Here is an 18,980-nt window from a genome sequence, read left to right as displayed (position 1 = left end):
CAGGCTCCTCTTGTTTGGAGAACAAGGGATAACTCACCAGCTTATCATCTGAGGGGAAGGTGCTGCTGAGGCACTTCGTAATTACGGTAACCGTGCCAGGTCCCGGGGGAGTGAGGAGGGCGGCAAGTGTGTCCAAGACACGGAGCTCATTTTGGCAGTTCATAAAAATCCAGGTTATTTTTAAACTAAATGTGTGTATTCAGAATTCCTAGTGATGAGAGAAAGACAACATGCTAAACCAGCAGAAGACAACGACTGTGGTTTGCTTTTTTATCTTCTTCATCAAGTTTAATTAGTTCTGCAGACATTTACCAGGTGGGGCGTGTACTGGACTAGAGGCCAGCACCACTATCTGGTAATAGCAGCTGGCCTCTCTCCGCTAGAGGATTAGTAACGGCACAAAACGCTGCATATTTATGACCATGCATGTAGCCTGTAAAGGGCAATACCAACACAAGGTGATAGTATTGCTTGTATTGCTACTATTCAGAGACTCTTTGGCATCAATCATTTCAGTGGCGGCCTCCTCCTAAGAGCTGAGGGCTGAAGCTGCTTCTTCCACGTAGCCCTCACCTATGCTAAACTCCCCCCACCCAGATTCTGGCTGGGGCCACAAGGGGTTCGTGCATGGTGATTCCTCAGGACATGTTCTAGGCATAAGGAAGCGATGGTCATTTTCTGATGCAAGCCCTTTTTTTTTCCCGCCAAGCATATGATTCTTCTCAGTAGAAGATACTTAGCTTACACACAGGTCCCTTTGTCTGGGGTGACTTTTTTATTGTAATGAAAATGTTTGATCACCACTGCCTTCTCAGGTGGGATAGCTTCCTTCCCACAGGGGACTTCCTTGAGGGGCAGTCTTGCACCAAACATCACACTGGATTTAAAGGTTTTTGTCCCTCCCCACCGCCCTTCGGACACGACAATGATAGTTAATTTTTTTTTTTTTTAAGAGTCTACCTTTTGATGAAATAGCCAGACTGTCACCTTCACTTTTAGATTAAAAGGCTTTGGAAGGGCAAGGAAAATGAAGGGGGATTAAGGGTCCTGGTATGCCTGCTCTTGTGCAGGGCCAGCCCCAGGGGCGTTGCATTTGTGATTCCCTTAAACCTGGGCTCCCGGGCTGCCAGACCCCACATGCCAGAAGGAGTCACAGGACAAATATAGTGCATTTTCCTGGAGTACAGGTTTTGCTCAATGCTAGCACAAACTGAATCATTTTCAGGTACTGTATGGGTTTAAGGTTATGGCAAACAGGAGATACTGCAAAAATGGCTGCTTAAGGCTACAACCTGGGATACCAGAACATGTAGCTTCTGTCTTTAACGCTGCTTAATGGAAAAGTCTCTCACTGGTGCTCTTTATCCCAAAGCCCAACTGTTATGTACCCCCTTTAAAGGTATTCTTTAGTTTGAATTCTTTTGTCTGAACTTGCTTTTCTGTTAGAGGTTAGTTTACATTTGACACATGTTTTCTCACTTAGTCTTTGCACAGAAAAGTCAAGTCACTTGCCTGTGCCCACCCTGCCAGGGAAGAGAGAGAAATCCATTCCCAGGTCTGCTGACCACAGGGTCTGGGTTCTCGCCCACTCAGCAGGGCTGCTGCCCCTGCACACTATCTGGGGATTGTGATGAGAATGCCGCAGATTCAGCTCTTGATTAAATCTGGCTTTTGGTTTAGCCTCCAATCTTGAAAGTGTAAAGGAGATTTGAGCTTTTAGGTTCAACAAGGGTGCAAAGGGTTTGCAGTCTTCAGTTAGTAAGGAAGCTGGGGAGGGCCAACCGGGATGGAAAATGCCATCTACAGACCCGAGGAGGAGAGAGAGGCTCCAAGAGGAAGAAGATGCAGGAGCTCTGGCAAGAAGACCTTGTCTGAAAAAGGATCTGGACCACAGAAGTGTGAATAAGAACACAGACTCTCACAGACTTTGGCTAGGATGGCGAAGACTGGGGGCTAGGAAACAGGGGCAAGTTTGCTTTTGTTTGGTCTTAATAACAAAATCATTTTGAGGGCAAATTCAGAAACAGCTCACCCTGTAGGCTGGGGAGAAAACAAGGCGCTGGCCCCTTCCCAGTAGGGGAAAGCTGACGGTGGACTGAACTTGAGACTGAGAGGCGATATGCAACAGGCACAGGTGATGCACAAATTGAAGCTGTGGGTGTCTATAGCGAATCCTGCAAAGGGTCCCTCCTCCAACCCATCCTGAATATTCACCCTGCACCCAGATGGCTCCCAGCTGGGTTGTGGGCTTCCTCCATTTGGTATCCAACACCCCTTATCTGCAGGACCCTAACCCACCCCCTCTACTTTATCTCCAGTCACCTAGGTTTCAGCCAACCCAAGAAGTCCCCCCACCCCTAATGTCAACTAAACTAGCGCCCAGCACATAGGCACTCAGGACACGTCGGCCTGTGAATGAATGAATGAATGAATGACTACCTTCCCCTTGCCCATCTCAGCTCCTGCCACCTTCTCTGCCTGGAATATTATTCCTCACTTTCTTCCTCAAACTCCATCTCAAAGACCACATTCGCCAAGGAGATATAATTTAAAGACTCACTCATTCATTCGCCCAGTCATCCATCCATCCATTTTCCATAGCTCTTTCTATGGATCTCCCTATAGCCTCTCCTTCTCTGAAGGCCCTTAGGACTATGCCCACCTCTCTGGCTGCCTCTCCCACCAGCCTCACTTTAGGCCAGCCTCCGGGCTCCCGCAGGCAAGACCTAGCTCTACAAAAACTCTGGTGAACCACAGAGCAGAAGAGGGTTGGGGAGCCTGGGCTTTGGGATGGATTGTTAGATGTCTAACCAGGAGTTGCAGTCAAGCCAGTGAGACTTCTCTGTAGCTGGGTGTCAGTCTGCTTCCTCCTAGGGAAGGGTAGTGTGATGAGGGTTTGCACAGCTATTCGTGAAAGGTCCAGGCTATAGGAAGAGCACCTCAGGAGGCAATTTCACCCAGCTAGAGACGTTCCTACTCTAACCTGCAGGCCCTGGGAGAGGAGGATTCTAACACCTCCTCAACTGCTTGGTTCTGGAAACCCTATGAATTAACAAATCAATGCTGGGGACTCTAAGAAATCCCATTTAAATAAAATAGTGGGAGCTTAGTGCTAATTACATTATCAATGAAGGCTATGCTAAACTCCTACAGGAACGATCTCTGTTAATCCCAACAATGACTACTGCATGGGAGGTCTGGGCTGCTGTTTACCTTGTTTTACAGATGGGGCGGGCAGATTCAGGAGTTAAAAACCTAAGGATCTCAACTGTGAAGGAGACCTTTCTGGGGTAATGGAAATTAATCCAGAAGATACTACTCTGGGATAGTGATCCAATGGCAAACTCACAAACTGCACAGCAAAAAGGAAGAGGGGTGGCTGATTGCCCCATAAAGAGGTCTTCCTGCTGTGGGTGTAGCAAGTTGCAAAGATGCCCCCAAACAGTGCCGTCTTAACCCACTAGGGAAGATAACCCTCTAGGCTGGGTCACATTTTGCTGACTTTCCATCCTCTTCCTGCCATGTGTGTGCTGGGCCCTTTCCAACCAGCCTGGCCTCAGTACTGCCCCAGGCAGAGGTCTTTCCCATTAGGAAAGTCTTCATGCCGAAAAGAATGCCTCTGTCCACTTAGTGTCACAGCAGTAAACATTCAAACCCCAGTCTCATTGAGTTAGGGAGCTCAGCTTGCTTCTGAATGAAAACTTCCCCAGTGAGGCACGGGGAGCACCTGAGTTGCTGCCTAATACACGAGACTCCAGGTCATGGCCCAGGTGAACTCCAAGAAGAGCAAGTCTTAGCACCAAGCAGCCCAGCTGCAGCTGGGAGGCAGAACAGCCAGTGGTCCAGATACTTGAGCTTCTCCCAGGACCTCCCAGGTCAAAATCTCTCTGAAAATGGGGCCCGGGTGTCTTAAAGAAAAGGCCGAGGGTATTCTGATGAAGCCTGAGTTGAAAGCCACCGTGAAGGTTTACCAGCGAAATCAACTCTGGCTGGCCATTGGAATGGCCTGGGGAGCTTGAAAAAATCCTGAGGTCCAGGCCACAGCTCAGACCAACTAAATCAGAATCACTGGGAGTAAGGCCTGGGCATCAGCATTTTTAGAGCTCCCAGATGATTCCAATGGGCAGTCAAAGTTGAGAACACAATTTAGACTTTCTGGCCTTGGGGTGGAGGGAGGTCCTTTCTTCTCCCCAGTCGACTGTAATACAGGGATGCTTCTCAGTTGCTCTTTACTAGCGGGGGAGCAAGAAAAGGTTTGGTGACATACATTTAAAAAAAGTTTCCCAAGCTTCTACTAATATTAGACTTAACTACGCAATTATTTTAGCATAAGTCACACAATGAGGGGAAAAGTCACCTCACCTGGTCACAAATGAATCACGCTTGACTCAGCTGCTGTCTCTACCTCAGGTAGGCACTGCTTCCCACCTGGCTGTACATTGGAATCACCTTGGAAGCTCTGGAGAATGCCGGGGCCATGGTCATACCCTTGGAGATGCCCATCCAATTGGTCTGGGCACCCAAGTGACTCTAATGTTGAGGCCTGAGAACCACTGAGGTAGAAGGTCATTTAAGGACACAGAATCAAGACCCAACAATTCAAAATCTGCCCCTCCCCCTTCTCCTTCCTCTCTTCCCCCGTCTCTCCCTGGGCATTTCCCCAGGTTGGGAGCTGTACAGTGGGCCCTCTCATTCAGGTGCAGGAGAAATGGGAGATGCGGCACCTCTGTTTAAGAAAGGAATCTGAGGGCTTCCCTGGTGGCGCAGTGGTTGACAGCCCGCCTGCCGATGCAGGGGACGCGGGCTCGTGCCCCGGTCCGGGAAGATCCCACATGCCGCGGAGCGGCTGGGCCCGTGAGCCGTGGCCGCTGAGCCTGTGCGTCCGGAGCCTGTGCTCCGCAACGGGAGAGGCCACAGCAGTGAGAGGCCCGCGTACCGCAAAAAAAAAAAAAGAGAAAGGAATCTGAGCAAAATAGGAATTTTTCTGTCACGAAGGGGAATGGCACATGTGTAAGGCTGAACATTTTCTTATAACATTTGACCATTCAATTTTATCTGTCGAGAGTGGATATCGTCAAACACAAGACTCTGGAATGCTGATTCTGTCTTCATAATTCTGAAAATGAGGCTCTGGAATCACATGTAGGCTGTTCCCCCAGATAAGAATAAAAAAGAAGTACATAAGAAAGAGAGGAAAGAGTGTAGCACGGGAGGGTCAAGGAGCTTGTCTGAGCTACAGGGGCCACCGTGGCTGAAGACGAAAGGCAACGGGCTCCAGCCAGGCGAGTCCCTGAGACCTTCTCATTTTTGTTACTGATTCGGTTTGGAGGTTGCTTTGGTGCTTTTCTTAGGAGCAAACTTTGTGGCTTAGGCCTCCTCATTTTAACAAGAATTAAATGATCAATGATATGCCTTTCTTTCTCCTCTGCTGAGGGTTTTCAGACCTTCTAGTCCTGTCCAGTTGCTCAGTGTTTCCCCTAAGTCCCTAAGTACCTGGTTCACAGTGCCTTTTAAAATTTTAAAGAAATAGGATAATGCATGTAGAGCTGTGCTCTTATAAGTGTGGTTTTTTTCTCCCTTAAGGAAAATGTTCTCCAACTAGAGAAAGAATGTTTCTAAGCAAATTGGAAAGGACATACATCACAATATAACAGAACAGAAAGACAAAGAAAAGAAAAGTCCACATTGTTGTACACCCTACCACCTTAAATGGCAGTCTGATTGACAAGGAGTTCTTCTGGACTACTTCTATGTAGTTTTTAACATAGTTAAGATTTTAAAAAAATACGATTTTGCATCAATTTCTCATTTAACATCTCTTCACCATTTTACTATGTCATTAGGAAACTGCAGAAGTTGTTTAAAATGGCTGTAAAGTAAATTATACATGATTTGCTTCACTGAACCCTTACCATTTAGGCTGTACCCAATTTTGATATCATAAACAATGCCAGGGGATTATCTTTGTGTACACATTTTGTTTGCATTTGAGATTACTTCCTCGGGACATTATCCCGCAAGTGGGCACAACATGGTACAGACTTTGGAGCCAAAGCGTCATTCGTTTGAATCCCATTCCCCGCGTAATGCCTGTGTGATCTTGAGCCAGTTACTCAACCTCTCTGTGGCACTCGTTCTGCGTCCTTAAAACATGATAGTAATAAAACTTACCTCATAGAGTTATGAGCATTAAATGAGTTAACATCTTGTGAAGTGCCTGACACAAAGGAAGGGCTGTACGAGTGCCAAAAATGTAAATAAAAGAATGGGAGCATTTTCCAGGCTCTCGAGAGACAACGTCTTCATAAACAATGGTGTACCCTCTGGCAGGAGGCTAGTGCTCTGATTTGTAGCCACGCCTTTTGGCACAGGCTCTGAGATAAAGTTTTTAATATGGGGGCCAAGAACCAAGGTGACCAAGGGCCAGGGACCATGGTTTTAGAAAAACGTTTATACCAACTTGCCTTTAGCATGGAGAAAATCCATAGGGCCGTGGTGGGAGTGGGGACATGAGTCGCAGGACACCTGTACTGGGTTTACCCATTTTTGGCTTCAAGAACTGGATTTACCACGTCCTAGAACCTCTCTGCTTGGGGCGCTCGGGAGGAGTGGGCTGGAGGGAGTAGGGGCTTCCTCATTGTACAGCCCTGGGTTCCATGGTCTACCCAACTTTCACTGCTTCTTCAGCAGGACTTGGATCCTTCAGCTGTGGTGATGGTAACAATGTGCTGTTCACAATGGTGATCGTGCTGATGATGGCTGTTCTTATGCTCTGCTAGGAACTGGGCTTCAGTATTCTCTAATGTGCTAATAGAACTTTCCGTGATGATTCGACAGATGAATGGATAAAGATGTGGTACATATATACAATGGGATACTACTCAGCCATAAAAAAGAACAAAAGAAGCCATTTGCAGCAACATGGATGCAACTAGAGATTATCACACCAAGTGAAGTTAGAAAGAGAAGGCAATATCATATGATATCACTTATATGTGGAATCTAAAATATGGCACGAATGAACCTATCTATGAAACAGAAACAGACTCACAGACATAGAGAACAGATTTGTCTATTGCCAAGGGGGAGGGGGAGTGGGGGACAGATGGATTGGGAGTTTGGGGTTAGTAGATGCAAACTATCACACAGAGAATAAACAACAAAGTCCTACTGTATAGCACAGGGAACTATAGTCAGTATCTGGGGATAAACCATAATGGGAAAGAATATAAAAAAGAATGTATATATATGTAGATCTGAGTCACCTTGCTGTACAGCAGAAATGAACACAACATTGTAAACCAACGATACTTCAATAAAAAAATACATTTAAGAAGAACTTTCTGTGATGATGGAAAGAGTGTCTGTATGTGTGCTAATACAGTAGCCGCTAGCTGCCTAGAGGTACTGAGTACTTGAAATGCGGCTAGTGAGACTGAAAAACAAATTTTATTGGAGTATCGTTGATTTACAACGATGTGTTCGTTTCAGGTGTACAGCAAAGTGAATCAGTTACACATATACACATATCCACTCTTTTTTTAGGTTCTTTTCCCATATAGGCCATTACAGACTATTCCCTGTGCTATACAGCAGGTTCTTATTAGTTATCTATTGTATATATCGAGTAGTGCGTATATGTCAATCCCAAGCTACCAGTGTATCCCTCTCCCCCGTAACCCCTGGTAACCATAAGTGTGTTTCCTACATCCGTGGCTCTACTTCTGTGAAAAACTAAATTTTAATTAATTAAATAAATTAAATAGCCACACGTGGCTAGTGGCTCCTGTCTTGGACAGCAAAAGCTCTGCTTGCATTATGGTCACTGGGTCCTCATTACCATCCTGAGAAGTACTAATCTCTCCATTTTATACACAAAGAAACTGAGGCTTAACGGGGCTAAGTCACTCAGATCTGTCTGATGTCCAAATCCATGCCTTTAACTGCTGCGTTATCCTGCCTGGTGCGTGACCCTCAGTACCTGCTTCCGCTGGGGGTAGAGAGAGGGCGTGCACTTTCTCCAGACCTGTGGGTGGGTGATGTCTTAACGTCTTAGCCCTACACCCCACCACCTGCTGGTTATTGAGATGACAGTAGATCTACATAAAGTGGCTCACGCACCAACAAGAAAACCACTCCCAATCCTGATGGCGTGATCTTGGTCACACAGGCAGTCTGCTTGCGCACTGAAGGTGGTCACCCCGCTCTGGGTGTTTGACTCTGTTCAGATCCCACTGGAATGTGCTGTGGCCAGAGCCAGGTGGAATGTTTTCCTTGGCTGACAGCAATGTGCTTTCACACTTTGCTGTGGGAAAGTCAGGGTGTTTAGTCACCGAGGGGCATTTTTTGGATAGGTGAGACACTTTGATGAGTTGTCACTGGCTGCCAACACTGGAACCCTGAAAACCTGTCACCCGGGTGGCTTCCTTCAACTGTTTTCCTTTGTTTGAAGGTTTCTGCAGGCAGCAGACCAACGGTTTGCAGAATCTGCCTCAGGGAAAAAAACCGTGTTTGAGTCCTAACCTTGCATTTCTACGGTTTTACTTACTACCTTTGGAAATTCTTTCCCTATTTGTTTTCTGAAGTGGTTGGCTCCCAGAAGGGATTTATTAAAGGGAGACCAAAGATACAATCTAGGGTTCATCTGAAGCATAAATGTTTCAGGATAATGTTCACTACCTTTGGTGATTTCTGACTAGTTATTTGTTGTAACTTTTTTCCCTTATCTCATATTTTAGTGTGAGATGTCATTTTAGTTCTCTGGAAACCTAAGGACTATTGTTCTTATGGAAAACAAAGCTTAAGAATGACAGTATTTTAGAAAGAGCTCCCTCTTTTCGGACTATAATCTTGGGCCCCTGTGGGTTTTCCTGTAAGGCCGTGACTGACACGGCCTTAACTTCAAGGTAGGTCAGTTTTATTGACAAGGACGAGTGTGTCAGCTCCCTAAAGCTGGGGTAGTTCTAAGAGCGGGGACAGCAGGTTTTGCTTTCTCTGCGTGGACTCACAGTTTTTGGTCTGGTGGGAATTAATGAATACAAATACAAAAAGGTAAATACAAAAAGGTATAAGGCGTGGTCCTGCCCTCACTGAGCTTACAAGCTCATGTGGCGGCAGAAGTGAGCAAAGCAGGCTGGCGTGAGCGGAACAGAGCGGGCAACAGGAATGACTGGGGACCGACTTTGGCTTCAGTGTTGGGGACCAGCAGGAAGAGGTGGAAACTGGGGAACTTGCGGGGGGAGGCAGGCTGTGTTCCAGAGAAGCTGGCGTCTGCCTGGAGATGTAAAGCCTGACTTCCAAAATGTGGACAGCTAATTACAACCACCAAAGCACGAGGCAGACTCATCTACCGTGGTATGAAACATGTCTGTGGGCTGAATACCACCCCTGGGCCGCCAAGATCCAGCGGGGAAACTGAGGTAAAGAGGCGGTAAAGGTTCACGTGGCCACGCCTCCCCACAGACGGTCAGCTTTCCCACACTGCAGCAGGGGCTCCGCTGATTCTGTAGACCCTGCCCTCGGCCCACAGGAAGGATTCATTGAGAGTTTGTGCTGAGGGTAACGAGTGTAGGAATGACCCTGACCTTCCTCTGGAGGAAGGTTTACCTGCAGGGGGAAGGTGCCAACACCTTTCCTGGAAATAAGAGCTATTTGAGGGGAACTCTGTGAGGCTGAGACAGAGTGCCCTCAGGGGCAACAGCTGAGAACATGGGTTTCGGGGTTGGAATTGATGGGACTGAACCCCAGCTCCACCATTTATGGGCTCTGGGGCTCCGGGCAAGTCGCCTAACTTCTCTGAGCCTCCGTTTTCTCATTCATACAATAAGGGCAAGAACCTCTACTTGAGAGGGAAGCTGGGAGAATGGGAGGACTCCATGAGCCACTGTATGTGGAGTGCTGGGAGCCGGCCCGGCACACAGTTACAGCTTTCACAGAGAGCTTACTACTATTATTAACAGTCATAGTTATAGGGTGAGTGGGGAGAGAGACAGCCAGTCTTCCTGACCACCAGCACGTAATGGTGTGTAAATGTGATGGACAGTGATCTCCCTGAGCCACGAGCGGGGCTTGGGATCTGGACTGAACAGAACAAGGGAGCCACCACCCCCTGCTCTCGGAAGGCGTCCGCCAGCCGAAGGGGGCTCGGCCACAGGCAAGGTTACCTGCCGACCCAGGCTCAAGGCTGCCAGCTCTCAGAGTTTACAACAGTCCCTCATCTGGTGGAAAAACTGAACTTCTGACACACTTTTGATCAGAACTCCCCTCTCTCTCTCCCATCACACAGCCCGGGGCAGCCTGAGGTCCCGGCACCGGGCACCGCTGGAGGGGAGAGGGCCTTCCGCCAGCGGCACTGGTAGGCTTCCTGAGATCTAGGCCAAGAAGCCACCCTTCCTTCAGGGCCAGTGTTTTTCCATAATGACCAGCCTACGATCAAAAATAATCCCATCAGGGCTTTCCTGGTGGCGCAGTGGCTGAGAGTCCGCCTGCCGATGCAGGGGACATGGGTTCATGCCCCGGTCCAGGAGAATCCCACATGCTGTGGAGCGGCTGGGCCCGTGGGCCATGGCCACTGAGCCTCCGCATCCGGAGCCTGTGCTCCACAACGGGAGAGGCCACAACAGTGAGAGGCCCGTGTACCCCCCAAAAAAAAAAAAAATCCCATCAGCTCCCAGAGGCTCCTATGTGTATTTTAATAAGAATGATCACCATGAATGACGAAGACTATTGTCATCATCATGCTTTGTATTTAGGGGTGGGGAGGGCTCTTGGCTCTGCAGATGTGGCCTGGGGGCCTCACCCAGGCCTCCCAGGAGGAAGGTGGCCAGCGTGCCTCTCCAGGCTTCAGAGGCACCCCGAGGGGCCCGCCCAGGCTCACACAGCTGCACCTCAGGAAGAGGAAAGCCCTACCCACCACCACTTACTGTGGCAGGCTTTCCCGGTCCCCAGTCTCTCCTGGGCTACTCATCCGATACCCTTAAGCATCATGGTTAAGAATGCAGTTTTAGGAGCCAGACAGGCTGGGTCTGGATGTGAGCTCTGCTATGTGATCTGGGCACAGCTTCTCTGTGCCCACCTCACGGGATCATTCTGAGGATTACACGAATTAACACATGGGTCATGCTTAGAACGTCGCCTGGCATGAAGCAAAGCCCAGTAAATGCTGGCTTTTATTAACATCTAGTATTATTTACTGGTATTATTAGTTTGGATCATACGAAATTGCTGACTTCTAACCGTTTTTCACCTACAAAAATGGCAACTTCATAGACATGGGTGGTTCTTAATGGGGGTAGAGGGCAATTCTTCCTCTGCCCCCAACCCCCCCACCCCCATCCTGGGGGACATCTGGCAATGTCTGGAGACATTTTTGATTGTCACGACTGTTGGGGGGAGGAGGTGGCACGTAGTGGGTAGAGGCCAGGGTTGCTAACACCCTTCAGTGCACAGGCGAGCTCTCACAGCAAGGGGTTACCCAGCCCCAAAAGTCAACAGTGCCAAGGCTGACTATAGGGCCACCTAACCGTACTCCACCACGCACAGATTTACTTCCCTAAAACACCCCTTGCCACGAGTGGCACGGCTCCCACTGCCTAGAGAATAAAGGCTCACTTCCAACAGGCTCTGGCTTCCAATTCATCTCCAACCTTGTCTCCTCCCGACTGTGGCCTCGCTGACTGTAACGGCAGGTCGCCCAACACTCCAGGCCTGGAGCAACCTCTCTGCTCTCCACACCAGCCAATCCCCGACACCTGCTCCGGGAAGCTTTCCTTATGGGCCTTTCTTGCCCAGTCGGGCTGACCGTGGCAATCACTGGTGGCTCCTAATGTGACTCCTGGGTCCCATTCCTGGAGATTCTGATTCAGGGGACTGGGGTGGGGCTCAGCTATGTTTTCAGAAGCAGCCCCCGGGGGCCCATGCTCAGCCTGCGGTGGCAAATGCCACGCCCTGGCCTGCATCTTTATTTCCAAATTGCTTTGCTCTGTTACCACTCATGCACACCAACCCTCTGTGTGCACTTCTGGCTTATTTTATTAGCTGGATGAGGGCAGAGACCTCATCTTAAGAGACTCCAGCTGTTCAAAGGGATCCAAACAAGTGCCTTGCCCTCCAGAAATTCTAAGTAGTGAATTCAACTTGAACCAAAATTAGGAGGTTGGGATTAACAGATATGCACTACTATATAAAAAATAAACAACAAGGTCCTACTGTAGAGCACAGGGAACTATATTCACTATCTGGTAATAACCTATAATGTAAAAGAATCTGAAAAAGAATATATTCTTTATATAAAAAAATATATAGGAATAACTGAATGGCTTTGCTGTACACCTGAAACTAGCACAACATTGTAAATCAGCTATACTTCAATTAAAAAAAAAAAAGGAAAAAAAAGTGAATCCAGGAATTTTCAGACTTTGTTGAACCCAGGAGTCACCTGAGGTGCTTGTTAAAAATGCAGATCCCCAGGCTCTAAACTCTAGGAGTTCTGCCTCAGTGGCTCTGGGCCAGGGCTCTGGAACCTGGATTTTTCACCAACTGGGTTTGAAGCAGGTGTCCCTCAGCCCGCTGTTCTGATTCTCTAACACGTCGGCTGCAAGGCTCTCAGGGGCCTCGGGCATGGCTTCTGGAGGGAAGTGCTCTTTTAGTGGGTTGCTGGCGCGTGGGCAGCCCCAGCACCCCAGAACCCCAGGGGACACTTACACACATGCTGGCTTGTCCTCCTGCACCAAAAACCTGCAGGTTCCATGGAAGCAGAACTGACTGTGGGAAGCAGGGCAGTCATTAAAATGGGACACCACAGCTGCGGCCACGGGTGGGTCTGCTGGGGAGAGAAAAGACATTCGGCTCAGATCCAAGGCATAGCCAGACATCCCACGGGTCCACCCCACCGGAGAGGGAGCCTGGAGGGCTGGGTTTTCTGGTCTCTACCAGTACCTCCTCTTCAGCTCTAACTTTCTAACAGCCAGTACAGGACCAGAGATGCCTGCAGTGTGAGCCTTCCAGTGGGGCTTTACTTATTTACTTAACTTTGTAGAAAACAAAACAATCTTTCCAAAAGACTCAGTGTAATTCAGAGACACCAGAGCAATTGTACTTTTAAAGCCCGTTCCCCAAGAAGGACCTAATTTTACTTTTGCAAGGTGATAGTGATGACTTTTTAAAAGAGAGCCTTCATAAAAATCTGTTTTAAAGGTAGGAAACCGAAGAAAGGCACAAAAGAGTACTCGAAAGCCATTAAATTGATGCTGAGGAAGAATAATGACGCAAAAAGATGTCCATGACATATGACTGTAAGTGAACTAGTGCATTTCCAATGTGCTCTGTATAGTATGATTCTATTTAAACAAACAAACAGAAATTTAGATGTGAGGAAGTCTGGGAAGGATTTACATGAACATGGTGGTAGGGCCTTTCTGGGGTGGTAGGATTAGGCGTGATCATGCCATGAAGATGACTTAATGCATAGAAGTCCACCCAGGAGTGGCACAGGCAGTACTGGGAAAGCCTTGATGCGGAGGGAGAGGCAGCAGAGTTGGGTCCACTCGGAGCCCTGGCACCTGTAACTCTCAAGGGTTTGGGGCATCACCAAACCTCTCAGGCCACCTGGAAGCACGGTAAGGAACCACACATGACCTAATGGCCAGCCCAAAGGGTATCACTTTGGATTTATTTTATTAGACTCCAATAGCCTTGTTTTGTCCAAATAACCCTTGAGACATAGTAGATAGCAATTTCAAGATGGCATGATACATGTTTCTGTTGCGTCTTTCAGGGGGCCCTCTTATATCTTGTGTTTCAGGCATTCGGGGAGTGGGTCTTTCTCAAGTATTTTTTGGGGAAAAAAATATGTGCTTGGAGAACTTGCTCTTTGAGTGAATTAAGCCCCAATTTCATACTGTGGGATTTTTGACCACCACGAAATAGTAAACTCATGTTGCTGTCTATTACTTCCAGAAGAATCATAATTTTGGAAACCTCATAATTCCAGTGGAAAAAGCAGAGGCTAAAAATATAGCAGAGTCCGTGATGCAGAAGGCGAGAGGACACTCAGAGGTTATGAGTGTGGGCTTAGGAGGCAGAGAGACACGGGTCTGGGTCCTGCCTCTGCCGCCTGGATGTGGTGCTGAGCTTCCGCCCCTGTGAGATGGGGAGTCCACTGCCTCAACATGGCTCTGAGGCTGAGCGAGGCCAAGCGGGTTAAATACTGTGCTCAGCAAACTGTCTGGTACGTATCGCTCAGCTGTTAGCTCTTCTGTTATCATAACTGACAATCCCACTATGCTAATGAGTCCCCACACGTGACAAGACCACTCTAGTATATAATCTCCCCCTCCCTCCATAGGTTCAGTGCAGCATAACTAAAAGTCAAGGTGGGCCCTTCAGCTACTAAGATAGTGACTTTCACATGTGAGGACAAGCTGGGAAGCCCAGAGCCAGGTGCAGATGGTGATGCAGGGCTGTTGGACGGCCCTGCTCTTGACGGCAGCACATCCCCGTCCAGCAGGGGCCTCTAGGACATGGGTTCCAACTGCCTTGGCTGGTAACAGCTACCTGTGAGTCCCAGGCCCAGGTGGCCGATGAGTGACTTGGCCACTTGCTGACAGTGGACACTGGGATGGTAAGTTGAAGCTGGAAGGGTCTGCTGTAGTTCACATAACTGCTGTCTCTGTGCTGACTAAACTCATCAAGGGGCAAATATGGAGAGATGAAGTGGCTGGAGATTAGTGGATCTAATTTGATTCAGACATTAAAAAAGGCTTTTGCTAAGCTCTACAAAAGGCCATTTAGACAACCACCTCCAAGGGGCTTGTGGGAGTCCCTTGTCAGGGCTTAGAGCCGGGCTTCTTAAAATGTGGTCTAGCGACCAGCAGCTTCACACCCCCGAGAACCCGTCAGAAGGCCAAGTTCATGGACCCCACCTCACACTATGGAATTAGGGTCCTTGGGGTGGGGCCCAGTAATCCGTGTGACAAACTCTCCAGGTGGTTTTTTTTAGAAGTTGGGTTTACTGAGGTAGAATTGATATACAGTACCATTTGCCCTACAGGGGATTCTGACGTGCACTAATGTTTGAGAGACAGGCTTGTATCAGAGGAAACAAAGGATAGAGACAAAAGGCCTCTCAGAGAAGTAAAATGACAGGGATCCTGAAAGAGATCCTTGTTGGAACTGATCATCTTCCAGCTCTTCAAACTCCTGTGTGATACTAAAGCCTGGAATCTGCTGAGGTTCTCTGTGGTCAAGTGTCAGGTCAATAGAAATACATTAAAAGGAAAACTCAGGATCTGTCTTTGGGAGCTGACAGGGGAGGGGCAGACTCAATGCCACGACCTCGTTTAACCTGTATTTACGGCTATTTGGCCTCATCTCATAAACGACTTGAGGAGGCTTTATAAAAATAGGTACCATAAAAAGGAGACACAAATGGGAAAGACGTGTGTGTGTGTGTGTGTGTGTGAGAGAGAGAGAGAGAGAGAGAGAGAGAGAGAGAGGGAGAGAGAGAGAGAGAGAGAAACACAGAGAGGGAGGGATGGAGGGAGAATTAGGTGGGGGGAGGAGGCAGAGGAGACACACAGACAGGAAGGGAAAGAGGGAAGGAGGGAGAGACAGAGATGGAGAGAAAGGGCCAGAGAAGGGGAGCGGGGCAGAGAGGAAGAAACAGAGAGGCAGTGAGAAAGGGAAGGACAGAGCAGAGCAAAGGAATATAAGGGCAGGGGTTGAAAAGAGCAAAGAGCTCAGGTATCAGGTTACATATGAAGACACACGTCAGACAGTCCCGCGCATGTGCTGAAGCTCCATGTCTCCTAGCCACCTCAGTGAGGGTGTTCACAGTCCATTAAGTAGAAATGCACCTATTTTGCATTTGCAGGACAGACTCGGCTTTGCCCAAGTCTAAGGTCAGAGAGCAACTTCTCTTCTGCAGCTGCTTTTGAAAGGGACTTCACGTGTTATGGTGGACGACATCCTCCACGAAGACAACAGAGAGGCATCTGCCAACGTAAACCGTCTGTCGTTCAACAGCTCACTAAGAGCCGAAGAGCCCAGGCAATGAGGAAACTCCCTGCCCTGGTCACAGTGAAGGCAGCAAATGCCTGCTGGATTTGCTCCCTGCGGTCAGAGACCAGGGTAAGGAGGGGAGTCTGATGCTTAGAGCTTGGGGTCCCACTCCTCCACAATCCCACCGTTCCCACTCAAGCCCGGGTGCTGAGGGGACCAAGGGAGCTTGATGCTAGTCAATGATCATGATGACTAAAAGGCTATTTATTTTAAACACCTTTTTCCTGATTACAAAAGTGATACATCACTGTGGAAACCTTTTGTAAATGCCAATGTAGAATAAAAAAACATCTTAGGGAATAAAACCCATCTTCAATCCACCAATCAGGGAGAACTATGTAACTACACGCTGCCTGCGTGCCTGTACGCACGCACGCACGCACATACGCACTCACGTAAACTTCCTGTTTCTATTCCGTTACATAAGCTTGTCCTCCTAGTATAATCCCAAACATCTTAAAAGTGAGCATTTAGTTCAAGACTGCATTGGGAGCCATCGTGATCCGTAACCCCGAGCGGTTCATCGTGCATAGTGAGGGGGGGTCCTGTTTCCAACAGCACATTCAGAGGCTCTGGGGGGATGTGGTTTGCACTGGGGAAGTGGACGGGGAGGAGGGAAGCAAATACAGTCCGCAGGTGGGCCACGTCCTGGCCCTCTGCGCTTGCTGCAACCTCAGTGGGAGGTGTAGGCTCCTGTGCCTGGAGGTGCTGGGCAAGCCTCATGGGCTGAGTGTGACAGGTCAAGGGGAGGCACTGCTCTTGTTTTAGGGCTGTTTTTTTTTTTTTTTTTTTTTTTTTGGTACGCCGGCCTCTCACTGTTGTGGCCTCTCCCGTTGCGGAGCACAGGCTCCGGATGCGCAGGCTCAGCGGCCATGGCTCACGGGCCCAGCCGCTCCGCGGCATGTGGGATCTTCCCGGACCAGGGCACGAACCTGCATCGGCAGGCGGACTCTCAACCACTGCGCCACCAGGGAAGCCCTGTTTTAGGGCTTTTAAAGGTGTTTGCCTCAGACACCACTAGAATCAGCAATGAAAACCCCAACACTGCAGCACGCTGAGCTCACACAGACAAGACCAGTCCTACTGATGTTCCCAGAAGCTTCAGGGGTGCTCTGGAGGAGAGGGACTCTGGGGGAGGCTGGGAGGGGAGAAGACAGTCACCACTTTCTGAGTGTGGGTTACGTGCCAGGTGCTGGCCTTACGTCCAGGCAGGGCAGGCGGTCATAACAAGTGGAGGATTTGCTAGTAACTTAAATAACAATGAGCTTGATAAGGAAACGCCCCAACTTCCAGCATCTTCCCAGAGAATGAGTCTCGAAGCCTCTCTCTGTCTCTCTCCTTTCCTCCTGCTCTCCTTCTCCCTATTCTTCCTTTACCCTCCTCTACTTTCTTCCCCTTCTAATTTTTCTTTCTCTCCTTTCTGAAAACTCAAGGAAATATCAACGTGAAGGAAGGAGAGGCCTAGACACTTAAAATGGAAAAAACCCACCTCATTTAGAAAAGGGAGGCAGTAAAGGCCAACAGGGAAACTCCAAGGGGGGGCGGGGCGGAAGTCCAGGCAAGGGAGGATAGGGCTGCCCCTTCCCCCGGGCCCAGGACCCTGCCCTCCTCTCCACCAGGCACCAGGTCTGATTAGCACGCAGGCTGACTGGAAAATCAAATGCTCTGGTTTGAGGAACAGACCTACCAAGCCCATCTGCCGCGGGAGTTTCAAAGCCGCTCAGTTCCTGTTGCTCTGAAATTTACGAGAGGCCTCTCGGGCTTGTTAACTAAACGCATGTCTCACAGACACCCCTGTTCTCCCGAGAAGCTGTGAAAGCTTTGCCCAGAGACCACAGACCCACTCATAGGGCCTGGAGCCCCCGCCCCACTCACAGGAAGAGGGTCTGGAATAGCAATCCAGGGGCACGGAAGCCACAGATTCGATTCACAGCAGGGGGCTCTCCAGTTCAGAAGGGCTGGGAGGCAGCCATCCGGACAGCGCCTTCTGACAGCCCTGCTCCCCTGGGAGCGGCGCCCACCCCGCTGAGGTGATCACCCCCTCTAAAAGCGGCCCTAATTGGACTTTCTGCTGGGCTGGTCGCTGGGAGCGGATACCTCACTCTCTTCTCCAGGTGTTAGAAGTTGCAAACACATTTGCCTGTTGCAAAGCTTACATCATTTATAGCCGTTTCATTACTTCCTCAAATATCATCGCTAACTTTCTGACAATTTAAGAGTGACACCTGGCTTTTTAGTAGGAACTTTCAGCCACGTTTTTGACCTGGGATGAAGTATTTTCTCTTCAGATGCTATAGTGGGAAAGCCAACTAATGCTTCTGGAATGTCTAAGAGAAAAGGCAGTAGATGAATTTAACGAAGATGGGAACTGGTCAGCAGCCCCGGTGAAGCTAGGGGAGCATATGGACCTGAGTGCATCTGAGACCCACATGCTGATGCTCCCAGGGCCAGGCTAGAGTCACAAAGTTGTCTAGGCTCAGTTCTGGGATGGAGAAGGCTCGCTTTAGGCTGTCAGTGGGCCCAGTTTACAGGGATGGAATTCTAGGCTTACATGAGGCAATGCATGAACCTGCAAAATTTAGCCAGCGTGTGAAGGAAAGGCTAGTACAGAGGCTTCACACCTGGGTGGCGGAAGTGCTAAGCCAGGGCTTAGAGAAATGGATGGTACAGAGCACAGGCACCTCTCCAGACAGAGACTGGTAGGCAGGGACCCTGGTCTCCCTGGGCATTTGGGGAGTGAGAAAAAGAACTATTAGAAGTTTTATAAATGATCCCAAGGAGGAGCGTTGTCAGTATCAAGCATGGCAACACTGCTGACCTTTAACCACAGAGAGGAACATCCCACAAAGGAAGACAATTAATAAGGGCATTTCCTGAGGCTGTGTGAGGGGGCAGATGAACAAGGGGGCAATTTCAAGCGA

General features: G+C 48.9%; 1 protein-coding gene across 1 annotated transcript in view; it reads right to left on the bottom strand.

Moving 5' to 3' along the window:
• The window catches only part of TGFA (transforming growth factor alpha), a 108,345-nt gene that overhangs the window by 9,118 nt on the left and 80,247 nt on the right, over positions 1–18,980 (bottom strand). Inside the window, exon 4 of the mRNA XM_060168953.1 lies at positions 12,703–12,823. Coding sequence (XP_060024936.1) covers positions 12,703–12,823 — 121 coding nt within the window. The remainder of the gene's footprint in view (positions 1–12,702; positions 12,824–18,980) is intronic.

This window comes from Lagenorhynchus albirostris, chromosome 13, assembly GCF_949774975.1.
Source record: "Lagenorhynchus albirostris chromosome 13, mLagAlb1.1, whole genome shotgun sequence".
Taxonomy (NCBI): domain Eukaryota; kingdom Metazoa; phylum Chordata; class Mammalia; order Artiodactyla; family Delphinidae; genus Lagenorhynchus; species Lagenorhynchus albirostris.
The sequence above is the reverse complement of the archived record's forward strand: the minus strand, read 5'-3'. Positions and strand labels throughout refer to the sequence as shown.